At 51.5% G+C, this 13,950-nt stretch overlaps 1 protein-coding gene across 1 annotated transcript; it reads left to right on the forward strand.

Annotated features, from left to right (window-relative positions):
* The first annotated feature begins 8,277 nt into the window (after positions 1-8,277).
* Positions 8,278-8,742, forward strand: LOC136464364 (uncharacterized). The gene has a single exon (XM_066463326.1). It carries the CDS (start codon positions 8,278-8,280, stop codon positions 8,740-8,742), a length of 465 nt encoding a protein of 154 aa, XP_066319423.1.
* Positions 8,743-13,950: the final 5,208 nt, after the last annotated feature.

The raw sequence follows: 13,950 nt of genomic DNA on the forward strand, positions 1-13,950 counted from the left end.
CCCTCGAGGACACGGCCGAGGGGGGTGCTGGGGCACCTTTGAATAATACCACCAGCTGGCGGAGCGGTTGCTGCGGACAGTGTTGTCCGTCGTGGCTGACGATCTGCCTGGGGTCGCCTAGGTTCGCGCCTTCTTTTCTCATGTGGTGTCGTCCTTTTCCGAGTTTTCTCGCAGTGAATGACCCCTGTTTTGCCTGTCTAGGAGCTCGAGACCCGGTCCCTCGGGAAGTCATTGTTCCTCTGACGGGAGAGGGACGTCTGGGACCAGCTCCAGCGGCAAAAGGGCTTGCTCGCCGTTGCCAATGAGCTTCTGTCAATGCGGAGCACGGAGGTGGAGGACATCCACCTTCACGGTGCTGATATGAAGGCTGAGGCAGCGGCAGCTTAGGAGAAGGTCACCCCTTTGGCGGCGCGGGTCAAGGAGCTGGAGGAGGAGCTGACCCGGGTGGCCGGCGATCGGGACACCTTCAGGTCCCGGGCTGAAGAAGCGACGGCCTCTGCCAAGGCCCTTGCTGGGCAGCTAGGGGCAGAGCAGGGTGCACACTAGCTGGCGAAAGGCGCCCTGGCATAGGCCCTCAAGGTAGCCGAGACCTCCCGGATCGAGGCTGTGGTCTGGAAGGGAAAGGTGGAGGGTGAGTCATGTTCTCCTTGTTCCATTTGTTTCTCTTGCGTTCGACTCCTAACTCCCTGGTGTGGTGCAGAGTTGGAGCAGGAGGCTTCCAGGGCAGCCGAGGCTTCCCAGGTCGAGGTCTAGGGCTGGAAGGAGAAAGCCAAGGGCTCTCGAGTCGAGGCCCAGCGCTGGAAGGAGAAAGCCGAGGCCTCTCGGGTCAAGGTCCAGCGCTAGAAGGAGGAAGCCGAGGGTGAGTCCCGTAGGCCGCCGCCCTCATTTGGCTTGTTTTCCTTTGCGCTCAACCCCATTCTGTTTGTTTTGGCGCAGAGTTGGGGAAGGAGGTCACCCGGGTCGCTGAGGCTTCCGTCACGGTGCAGGCAGTGCTCGATGCCAAGATTGGGGAGCACAACGCGCTGCAAGGTGCCACCCGTACCGTGTGCGAGGCCCTAGAGGCTAAGGGTGCCTAGTCGAGCAGCTCCCTTAGGAGCGCTTGGTCGCGTTGAGCGGCCAAGTGCGCGAGCGACTCCGGGGGGTGCTGCACGCGGGCATTAAACGTGCCCTAGCCATCGTCTCCTCACACTACTCCGGCGTCGACCTCGAGGCAGTCAGTGACGGCTACGTCTTGCTAGAGGACGACAAGGAGGCCGACGAGGAGGTCGCGAAGCTGATGGAGGCGGCTGAGGGCCCCGGCACGGCACTGGCCAAGCTGTTTGAAGAGGAGGTGGTCCCCCCCACGCTGTCCGCCGATGTTGGAGACCCTGAGCCTTGATCTGGGCCGATGAGGCCATGTAAATAAGTTAGGGATTACGTTATCGTATCACAACGCCGGTGGCCGTCGAGGCCTTTTTAAAGTACTCGTGCGTCTATGCTTCTTAATCATTTTTCTTTATTGTATTTCCGAGCCTCTAGCCTCTGTCTTGTTTCTGAACAAATCTCTTGCAAAAAACTTCCTCGGAGCCTAAGCTGCCCCTCGGGTAAAAGGTGGTGAGGGAGTGCCGTAGCCCGGAGGCGGTAGGGTAGAGCTGAATGACGGGGCGTCGCCGTACGCCACCGGTGTTTTTCCCATATCCAGGCTCAGGCTAGACATGTCCCCGACCAGGGACCTTGTGCCAACAGCTGGGCATAGGATATCAGCAGAATGCGGTGCGTCGCCATGAGCTCGTGTGGTGTCGGGGTGGCCCTGCTCGCGTCGTGCTTGGCGAGCGCGACGAGAGCGGCTGCCCGGGCGCTGTCTGCACCTGGGCTGCCGGTCGAAGGTAATGTCGTCGTCGGTCAGTGGGGCTCGGGGTGTGAGGACTACCATGTCATACTCACATCCTAGAGACATGAACTTTAGGCTCCCAAACTAGATCACCGTGCCGAGACGCAGTGGTCGTACGGGGTCTGCCATCCGAAACTCATTAGGATGATGAAGCTGACACGCAGAGGCCCCTACCTGTCGGTGTTTTGGACCGGCGGGCCCTCAACCAACTAGTGAAAATGTACTGCGTGCCCTAATCCCGGATGGTGATGCAAAGAGACACAAGGTTTATACTGGTTCAGGCGATAGGTGCCCTACATCCAGTCTGAGAGGTCGATCCTGTATTCCTTGCACCGAAATGCTCGTAGTAGGGGGTTACAAGTAGGGCGAGAGAGAGAGAGCTGGTCCCAGGTCTTGGCGTAGAGCAGTGTGGGTTGCTTGAGATGTGGGTCTCAAGCAACGGAGAAGTGTGCGCGTTATAGCATGTGTTCGTCTATCTAGTGAGCTTGTATGTGCCTGAGTGTGTGTGAGGGTGAGAGTCGGCCTCCTCAGAAACGGCCCCGGTCCCTCCCTTTTATAGTTAAAGGGGGGACAGAGGTGATACATGTGTTAGCTACGTGGCGTTGTGCGAGCAGAGGCGGCATGTCCGAGCCCTGTAGCCTGTTGCTGTGGCGGCATGGTCGATGGAGTGGTTCTGCCCTTGAAGAGCTGGAGCAACGCGCCGGTCACATCCGATCCTATGCGACGTGGGAGCTCTAGTGATAGCTTGACGTAGGGCCTGGCGGGCGACATGCCGGTCGCTGTGTGTTGACCGCGCAAAGTGCCGAGGCTCAGTTGGTGCCGGGGCTGAGCCATCGTGGGGGGCTCGGCGGGCACGAATCCCAAGGTTGTCGAGACCCTAAGGTAAACTGCCGAGGCGTGGAGGGAGCAGTTGATCCTGTACACTGATTCCGGGGCTACAGGGACCCGAACTTAACTCCCCATGCCTCGTTGTCCTCGGAGCAGTCGGAGTTAGGCTGCACAGTGCGGTATGGGTATCAGTCGCGGGCATAGTGCTGAGCACAGCGGCCGGTAACCCCTGCTCTGTCATGTCTCGGACGGCATGGCTTCAATGTGACTGGTGTCGCGTCGGCCACTCCACTGTGTCGAGCCATCGTCCGGCTGATGTCATGGGAGTGGTTGGTCGCATTGATTGGGCATGACGTTCTGTCAGGGAGATCGACCGAGGCGGAGGTGATGGGGTTGTTTGCCGAGCCGGCCTTGAGCGAGGCGGAGAATCGGTAACTCGTCCGAGGCCTTCCGGGCGGGGCCTCGGGCGGGGCCTCGGGTGAGTCGGAGAATCGGTTTCCCGTCCGAGGCCTCACGAGCCGACCTCGAGCGAGACGGAGAATCGGTAGGCCGTCCGAGGCCTCTCGTGTGAGGCCTCTAGCGAGGCGGAGAGTAGGTGGCCTCGGACGAGGCCGGGGTTTAGCCAATAGTTGTCTCTTGGCTTTGATTTTTAAAGGGTTTAAGCAATTAGCGTGGGTTCTTGCTTAGGGGACCCCTTATTATGGTACCCGACAACTACGTGTAACTGGCTACAAAATAACTTATTCTGTAGCCACTTTTGAGTTATGATAATTACTATGTTAATTTACGAGATTATAATAACTCCTTACTAAGTGGCTTACTATAACGTTATGGTAAATATCCACATATATTATAGTAACCCAACTATCGTAAATATATGTTGACATTATCGTAAAATGTATATAAAATTATCGTGTGTATATATATGGAGAGTATATTCAGTAGCCAGCTACAAAATAAGTTATTCCGTAGCCACTTCCATTTACGATAATTTTATATACTAATTTACGATAATGTCACTACATATTTACGATAGTTGGGTTACTATAACACATGGAGATATTTACCATAATGTTATAATAAACCACTTAGTATGAAGTTACTATAATCTCATAAATTAACATAGTAATTATCATAACTTAAAGTGGCTACATAATAAGTTATTTTGTAGCCAGCTACAGAGTAATATATATATATATAGGGAGAGTATATTCAGTAGCCAGCTACAAAATAAGTTATTCCGTAGCCACTTCCATTTACGATAATTTTATATACTAATTTACGATAATGTCAATACATATTTACGATAGTTGGGTTACTATAACACACGGAGATATTTACCATAACGTTATAATAAACCACTTAGTATGAAGTTACTATAATCTCATAAATTAACATAGTAATTATCGTAACTCAAAGTGGCTATAGAATAAGTTTATATATATATATATATATATATATATATATATATATATATATATATATATGAGCCCATCCCAGCTTATTATTCGCTAGGCAGGTCACAATACCAGTTATATTTATTTATCTGGACTTTGTGCCGGACTTCAGATATGATACGTCCAATTTCGAGCTTTGCACGAGGAAAGAAAATATATTGATGTGGTAGCACTAAGTGAAAGGAGATTGGGCCATCAGGGAGCCAGGAATCAGTGCAGAATCTCGTCGAGGAGCCATCTCCAAAAGTGACAAATATAGAAGTTTGAAACATCTGCCGGACCACCTTATCCGGTCTCGACGGAAGAATGCACCGAGTTGATGTCGCGCGCGCTCGTTCATCCATTCCCAAACGTAGACGGAGGGCGAACCCAAGAATCCGAAGATCAGGGACGCCAAGGCCATATATGTGATGCATTAAAAATGTCAAATAGAAAGTATTAGTATGCTGTAACGTCTATTAATGTAATAATAATATATATCAACAAAATTTCGAAATGAAGCCATTGACTCGGCAACGAGTATCATGTTCTCATTGATGGGTAGAGGCTTCACATGCAGTGACCCCTCATCCCATCACCGTAAGATCTAGCCTTGACCCCACAGTGATATCTTCCTAGCTATCACTGTCGGGTCAGCTCCATCGCTACTAATTACTCTTTGTGGAGTCCGATTCTAATAGTGATGTCGGGTTTGGACCTGATATGTTTCATGTATATAGGTGTTTTCGCTATACTAAGTCTCACTTCAGATTCAAAACCAAATGTTCTATATATGCATTTAGATTATCTAGATGAGAGCTACGAAACGATGAAGTCTAATATATGATTCGATAATGTTACCAAATCTGCATCTCAGCCAGTTTACCAAACTGGTTAAGCCAATTTACCAAGACTACGATGTTTTGTCATCGTCAAACGTGTTCATGGTAAACTCTTTTTCGTGCGATTATACGCGTTGAGCAGGAGAAAGAATTCCGGTCGGCAATCTGTCGCGTTCTTGAGTTCCATTGAATGGGAAAAATGTGCACGAGGGAAAAAACACACACACTACGCACACCTCTTAGGGCCTGTTTGGTTCAAACTGCTAATTTTTAGCCAGCTAAAGCAGCTGCTAAACTTTAGTCACCCCTATTTGGTTGGGTGGACTAAAAGGGCCTAAACCTGACACCATGATGTGTAGGATGACCAAAACACCCCCCACAGCACCTGTCTTCTTCCCCACCGACGAGGGCCTGCGCAACCTCGAGCCGGAGTTGTGGGCGTCCGAGCGCCTGATCCACCACCCGCCCACCGGATCTGGAGCTCGTAGTGGTGGAGCTCGTCGGATCCGCCACCCGCCCGCCTGATCCGCCACCTGCTCGTCGACGGAGGGAGCTCGTCGGAGGGGCGGGCGCCTCCACCGGATCCGCAGCGCCCGCGTCGCCGGCCTCGCCCTCCACTGGATCTGCCTCGCCCGCACCCGACACCGAGGTGGAGGCGGAGGAGCTCGCCGCCGCCGGCCCCTTGCTCCGAGAGAGAGAGAGAGAGAGAGAGAGAGAGAGAGAGAGAGAGAGAGAGAGAGAGAGGCACCGTCATGGTGGAGGAAGGGAAGGGGCGCCGTTGCGGTTGAGGAGGAAGGGAAGGGGTGCCGACGAAGGGCACGACGGGAGGAAGGGCGGAGGATACAGGAGAGAAGGAATAGGGGCAGGGACCAGGGAGTGCATTGATGAGGGGCACCCCTGTACTTTTGGCCTTTTAGTCCCATTTAGCAACTCCTTGGTGACTAGTTGTGGGGGGTATGACCCCGGATACCCACGATAGACCACATGGGCTGCGCCCTCAGGGACGGCCCAGCCCACAAAACGAATCCTTGCGGGGCATGACTTTGATCGGCGCCTTCCGCAAGGCATCTGGAAGATATCCTGAAGATACTACGAGATCTGTTAGGATATGTATGATCTCAAGATTCCTATAATCAGTTATTACTTTCCGGTTATCTCTCAGATCTAACCGACTTGTAACCCTGCTCCCCGGACTATATAAGGCAGACAGGGACCCCCTCTAAACTCACGCAATATCATACGATAGCTAATACAAACCAACAGACCACAGGAGTAGGGTATTACGTCATACTGAAGCTTGAACCTGTCTAACTCGTGTGTGTCTGTTGCCTTCTTGTTCTTGATCTCATGCTCCTCTGCCGATCAGTCTACCTTCGTGGGATACCCCTCAGAGGACTACCAATGATATTCTATCGACAGTTGGTGCGCCAGGTAGGGGACTGCGTGCTGTTTCCTTGTCGAACAAGATGGCTTTTTCCGTAGGCTCTTCGTCCCTCCTGCAGCCCAACCAGATCTTCATGGTCGGATCGATCTCCTGGATCATCAACGCTGATGGAGTCAGAGAGCTCCTCGAGCTGGCGTGGATCGTTTATGTGCCGATCATCCCCGCACCTACGACTGCAGATCCGATCTCGAAACCACCTCCGAGGTCACCTTCATCAGCAACTCGCCGGACACTTCCTCGCTACCAGAGGAGGCAGATCAACAATGACGATCTGATCGAGTCCATCGATCGGGTCGGTCTGAAGCTTGTCAATTGCCTCTTCATCACCGAATCGGCCCTGAACACTTTGGTTCAGCGCCGACCACCCTTCGATCCAAATCTATCGGAGGCTGCTCGAAAAACTCCAGGAGTTGCAGCTCTGCCCTTCGGGCTCACCAACATCGCCGCTACTTACCAAGACGCTCTGAGGGCCAAATTCGCCGACCAGGTGGGATGCGCCCATCCACTCGCCGACCAGATCAAGATCTAGCCTCCGCCAGCCGTCAACGTGCTACACATAGGCCGATGCCCCAGAATGTCCCTCCAGACCATCCTAGAGGAAAATCCGACCTCCGAGTCTCAGGGCTCTATGGAGACCCTCACCAAAACCTTCACCGAGCAACTCCTTCTCCCACCCTTCCGGGGTGGCGCGATCTTCAACGTCAGCATCGACAGCCCTCCTCAAAATGGTGAAACCGAGGAGGAATGCGTCGCTCGCGAGAACCAGAACGTCAACCGCGCGCAGCGCCGAGAAAACGAGGCAGGCATTGCGAGGGCCGAGGCTGCTCGAAATAATCGGCTTGACTCACAAGGAAGGCCACTCCCGCTCCACCGCGACCTCGACGAAGAGTTTCTCCGCGTTGACGGCCACGATGTTTTCAAGACTCCAAGCGCTAATCTGGCAGTGGCCGCCAACGAGCTCGCCCGCCTCCCGCAGACGCCTGAGCTCGCCAAGGTCGCCGCAATGCTTAAAGCGGCACACTGTCAGGTTAATGAGATCCACGAGGATCGGAGACCTTCGTGCTCTATGAGCACGATTCATCGATTAGCTGCACCGAGATCCAATTGCTACCCCAGTCAAAGCCATTTCGCCGACTAGTCACTGCCTCCCCAGGGGGGAGTCAGGGGCCACCGCGCCGAACACCATCGCCAACACGACCAGGAGGTCGAACAGGACGCTTGAGTGCACCTCAGCAACCTCCGGGATGCACGACGGCGTATCGAGCAACGTCGCTTCGGTCGCCATGAAGATGAAGTACGCGGCCGCCAGGAGTACGGAAACCCGGACTCAGCTATCAAGGCGATTGACGTCGGCAACGCTGCAGCCGACGCCGACCACAACACCGAAGGGCCCCCAGCATTCACGAGGGTGCTCCGAACACTTCAGTGGCCCCATGGTTTCAAAATCACTAGGGTCGAGCCCTACGAGGGAAGGATGAATCCAACACAGTGGCTATAGGCTTACGCCACTGCTGTCCGCGCCGCCAGAGGAGACACCAGTGTCATGGCAAACTATCTCCCCATCATGCTCACGCCACCCGCCATAAGCTGGTTTACTAGCCTTGCCCCGGACTCCATCGGATCCTAGGAAGAGCTTAAAAAGTCTTCACCGACAATTATATGGCTACGTGTACTCGGCCGGGCACCAAGCATGATCTCAACCGCATCAACCAGAAGCCATCCGACAATTATACGCCGACAAAGGATAAGCTCCGATACGTTCTCCGGATACACTTTCCGGCCTCCAACAACGCCACCGAATATGAAGCATGTCTCCACGGACTCCGTATAGCCGTTGAGCTCAGCGTCAAATCCCTCATGGTATACGGGGACTCCGCGCTGGTCATCAACCAGCTTAACAAAGACGGGTCTTGTTCCAGCGAGAAGATGGATGCATATTGCGCCGAAATCAGGAAGCTTGAAGGAAAATTCTACGACATCGAGTACCACCACGTGGTACGCGACCAGAATCAGCTCACCGACCATTTATCCAAGTTGGGCTCTTCTCGTGCCGTGATCCCGCCGGGGGTCTTCGTTCAAGATCTCCTAGCGACATCCATTAAAGAAGATAAGGAAATTCAGGAAGTTCCCCCCGTCGAGCAGCTGGTACTGGCGGTACCTTCGTCGGCCGCCGATTGGAGGGAGCAATTCATCAAGTACCTCACCAGCGCTGAAGTACCCACCAACAAGACTAAAACCGAACGCCTAATTCATCGAAGCAAGCATTACGTGCTGGTTGACGACAATTTGATGAGGAAAAGTGCTAAGGAAGGGATACTGTAGAAATGCATCACCTAAGAAGAGGGAGTGAAGCTACTTCTCAAAATTCAATCTGGCTCCTGCGGCAACCACGCGGCATCGAGAACACTGATCGGCAAATCTTTCTGAGCTAGTTTTTACTAGCCCACGGCCATCTCCGATGCAGAAGACCTCGTCCGATGTTGTGAAGGATGCTAATTTTTCGCCAAGCAAATACACGTGCCGGCATAAGAGCTGCAGACCATTCTAGCTTCCTGGCCCTTTACATGCTAGGGACTAGACATGATTGGCCCTTTTAAGCCAGCGCCAGGTGGCTTCCGATACGTATACGTTGCCATTGATAAGTTCTCCAAGTGGATTGAGTATAAACCACTCGTCTCGGCTACTGCAAAGAAAGCAGTCGAGCTCTTCGAAGATATCATCCATAGATTCGGTCTCCCGAACAGCATCATCACTGACCTTGAAACTACATTTACTGGCCATCACTTTTGGGACTCCTATGAAGACCGTTGCATCTCCGTCAAATATGTCTCTGTTGCTCATCCTAGAGCCAATGGCTAGGTTGAACGGGTGAACGACATGATCCTTGATGCCCTCAAAAAGAGACTATATCATAAAGAAGAAAAGCACCCGAGCAGATGGTTCAAGGAGCTACCAGCTATAGTCTGGGGACTGCGTACTCAAGCTAGTCGCAGCACCGGTGTGTCTCTATACTTCTTGGTCTACGGCTCAGAAGCTATACTACTAGCGGACATTGCCTTCCGAGCACCTAGGGTAGAAAACTATGATGAAGAGCAGGCCGCAGCTATTTGGACAGAGGACGTCGGCAGGGCCGAGAAAGAACGCCTAATCACCTACGTCCGCACAGCCAAATATCTGGAAGGCTTGCGGAGGTACAACAACCACAACATCAAAGGTCATTCATTTGTTGTCGACGACCTCGTTCTCCGTAGAAAACAAAAAACCGAAGGGATGCACAAGCTCTCCTCCCCTTGGGAAGGGCCTTACGTCGTCAAAGAGGTCACCCGACCAAGGTCTTATCGTCTATGTGACTTAGACGGAATCGATGTTCCCAACTCATGGCACATCGAGCACCTTATACGTTTCTATCCTTGAAACGCTCTAGATATGTACTCTCTGCTTTATGTTGAATAAAGTTTTGGTCTCCATAACTTGTCTCCACTTTTTCTCCATTATGGTTTAATCTCCACTTATGGTCGCCGAGCTCCATGCTACTCCATTGTGAACTCCAAAACGAAATTGCCATAACTGCGCCGACCATGTTTCTCCAAATCTCCAACGTTATCGCCGAACGATTTTCTCCAATATCGCCGAATGATTTCTCCTAGTCGCCGACATGTTTTCGCCAAAAATCGCTGAACGGTTTTCTCCAATATCGCAGAACGATTTCTCCAAATCGCCGACACATTTTCACCAAAAATCACCAAATAAGTTTTCTCCAAATCACCGAACACGTTTACTCCAAATCGCCAACGCCTTTCGCCACACGTTTTCTCCAAATCGCCGAACACTTTGCTCCAAATCTCCAAGATTTTTTGCCGATCAGCGAGCAGCATACTTTCTTTTCTGTTCGCTTCGGAGAAGACCCGGTCTCTGATCTCTCCCTACATGTGCCACGGGCTCCGCGCTCTGTGTTATGGGTGGTCGGCTATGGTTCTTTGATCACGCCTGTTCTTCCTACACATCCACGGGCTCCGTGCTCGACGTTATGGACTATGGGCTAGCCAACGCCGATAGCTTAGCATAGAACTAATTGCTCGAACGCCGCTTATACTATTTAAATCTCCAAGTTATTTCGACAATCGCCGAGCAGCACATGTTTTGCTCTGTTCTCTATGGAGAAGGCCCAGTCTCCGATCTCTCCCTACACGTGCTACAGGCTCCGCGCTTTGTGTTATGGGTGGTCGGCTATGGTTCCTTGGTCACGCCTATTCCTCCTACATGTGCACGGGCTCCGCGCTCGACGTTATGGACTATGGGCTAGCTGAGGCCATAGGGGTCAGTAGCAAACTAACTGCTCAGACTCTACTTATACTCCGTATAAATACTTCATGGTCAACACTACGAGGATTTTTTTTCACCAAAAATACAAGCACACTGCATACACATGCACCTTGTAACATTCCTCACATACATAATTGTTTTTTGCGCTTTCGCGCGTTCTAACTACACCGTCAAGATATTACAGATGACAATATCTGAGCAGATCACCGAGCTCCGCCATCACCGTCTGTCTCATCGAACAGGTCTATATCGCCGGCCAGCTTCTTCGTGGCATCCTCCACCTCATCCTCCAGCTGCTGGGTCTCCGCATCGCTCAGACCTTCGGCGAACCCGCCCCCTATCGACTGAACGCCCGTGGTTGGGTAGTGGGACCGGACAACCACAAGGACATGAGTAGCGACAGACACAATGGCGTCGCGGTTGAAGCTCTTGAAGTTCTCCCACGCTGCCTTGCACCTCTGGATGATGGTGTCTGAATGTTGCCACTTGCCGTCGGGCTGAGTAGCCGGTTCTAGGTCGACGCAGTCAAGCACTGGTTTAATTGCGGCGACTACAGCGTCGAAGTTATCCCTTTGGGTCCTAGCCTCCTGCACCAGCACATCAAACTGTGCCTTGGCTTTATGACGGTAGCCTACAAGCATTACAATGTTCCAGCATACAAGGAAACTACTTCAACAGTAATTCCGACCAAGAGGTATTCACCTTTTAGCTCTTCCGCCAGTTTGTCTGCTCACTCAGACTCCTTTGCCTTCTTCTGTCGAAGTTGTTCGACGACCAACCGCAGTTGGCCAAGCTCCGCATCTTGCTCTACAAGCGCAACAGTTACCAACAAAAATATGGTTGTTCAGCAATAAAAAGTACATTCGCCGATATACCGTACCTGCTTTCTGCTCGGATACACTTCTGAGCTGTTGGGATTTCTGTTCCAACTGCTCGGAGGCACCCCTCAGTTATCTAGAGACTACAGCCAGCTGCTCGGACTAGCTCCGTAGCTGCTCGGACGTAGCTGCCAGTTGCTCAGACAGGACCCCCTCTGGTATTCTAGGTCCCACGTGTTGGACTCTGCAAGGTCTCGTTCGCACCGGGCCCTCTAGATGTTTCTCTCTGAGATGTTCACCACCTCTTCGAGTTTATCGTCCTCCTCGGCGAGGGGCTCCATCCTCTTTATCAGCTGGCGGCGCTGCTCGGCAGTCCGAGTTATCTCCTGCAAATGCACAATGACAATGTCGAAATCCAATTTCCAATGTAAAAGAGGAGCATTCCAGACGCAGTACTAACCTTGATCTGCTTTGTCACCCCGGCAAGGGTGATCTTCGACAATTACTATGTCATCGCCGCGCTTTCGGAGGATTCGGACAGCTTGGGGTCGAGGTTCCTCATGCTCGATCTCCTCCACCTTGTCCTCCTCTGCAGCAGCTGGAGGCACCACCTGGGGGCTCGGTGGCCAGATAGCGGGTCCGACCATGCCCTCCGATGCCTCGGGGAGCGCCGTCTGCTCCTTCGACACCACAAGATTCTCCGCTCTAGATTCCAGCGCGACGCTGGTAACTACAGCTTCTACTCTAGAGAACCCGGCGGCGCCCATCATTGCTGAGGGTGCTATCACCGATGCATTCGCCGTCGACGACAACTGTTCACCGACGCCAAGTCCACCAACGGTGGCAATTGGCTCCCCTGCATGCTGACAAGCACCTGGGGACTCCAGGATGGGGTCCACCGGCATCCTTTCCGTCCTAGAGCCAGCCTTTGGCTGCTCGTCAGTCTGGATGGGTGGGACTAGATCCATCGTACGCCTTGCTCTGCATCAAGTCAACTCAACAGTCACCACAAAAGTTAAGAAACTACAGCTATTGACACAAAATGTGATGCACTGTGCCTCACACACAGCAAGCTGGAAAGCGTGGCTTCAATCAGGTGCCCGGGTGCTTCGTGATCCGGAAACGTGCCAGTCAGTTTGACCTGAAAAAAACTAACAAGGGATAAAACAGTTAAATGCCAAACCGAAACATGTCGGGTGAGACCAGACAGTTCCATATATACGGCCCTGAAGCCACTTACAATGACATACAGCTATAGGAAGCTATATGCCAACAAGTTTATAAACCATTCGGCTAATCGTAAGATGAACACACGTAAAGATCCGATTGCCGAATGCATGTGCATGGGAAGACATGTTTGAACAAGTGAAATTAATTATGCGTTAACGCATATCCAAGCTCAGCAGTCCAGCCGAGTTGGGGTCCATGAAGAAGGAACGTGCAAATAAACACGATTAAGCTAATCTAAAACCTGCATCTGCCGCACGACACCTAGTTTCGTCAAAGCTTAAACGTAATTAACATGCATGAACCCACAACATGTGACAATCTAGATTAAAATAATTCAGCCATTATGAGCATGTTATCTATTTGCAAAGGTAATATGAAAGTAATGATCATTGAAGCACGAATAAAACCATAGGAGAGGGCCAAACAATATCAATCTAGATTGGGCAGAAGTGTGTTACAAATATATAAAATATTTAAAACATGCAACACAGGATAACTTAATGAATCTATTTAGATTTTGCCGTATCTAATAGAGCCGATAACTGTCTTGCTTTCACTAAGCATATTGAGCAAATGCCTGCCGCACGGTATCTACTCATAAACAAAGCATAAGCAAAGACTTCTTGATTGTCAAGCAAAGATCCGCCGCACGATCATTGAAAACAAACAAGACTACTTGCATCACGTCTAAATCCACCGCATGATACTAAACATGATAACAAGGTTGTCGAAACTTACGGAGGTCGACGGATCGATGACTCCTCTCGAAGAACTCGACGACATGACAAAAGGACTCGAAAGTAGGCACGGGGCCGGTTGTATTGATTTGGTTGTGAACGCCTATTACAATGGTCGAGGGTCAATATTTATACCCTAGACAAAACACGAGTCCTAAAAGACTACGATTTACAAAGGAACTCTTAAACAAACTTGGAAACTACGATTCCTTGCCCTAAACTCTCAGAGTCCTTTATTATTACAACTTTCATCTTTTCGATCGGCTTTACTTGCCATCTTCTGCTTTCCCGAATGGAGTCACCACCTTCTGAAGTAACCGACCGCACAAGCATTTAGCCGACCGCTTGTTTTGTTTGCCGAATGTCCTCCTTCCCACATGCGGGCCCACCTGTCATCTTCCAAAGTCGACCAAAATCCAGTG

The sequence above is a fragment of the Miscanthus floridulus genome, chromosome 1 (assembly GCF_019320115.1).
Source record: "Miscanthus floridulus cultivar M001 chromosome 1, ASM1932011v1, whole genome shotgun sequence".
Lineage (NCBI taxonomy): Eukaryota > Viridiplantae > Streptophyta > Magnoliopsida > Poales > Poaceae > Miscanthus > Miscanthus floridulus.

What these genes read in the sequence shown, in the direction of transcription:
- LOC136464364 (XM_066463326.1), top strand. Translation starts at nt 8,278, where the DNA reads ATGGTATACGGGGACTCCGCGCTGGTCATCAACCAGCTTAACAAAGAC.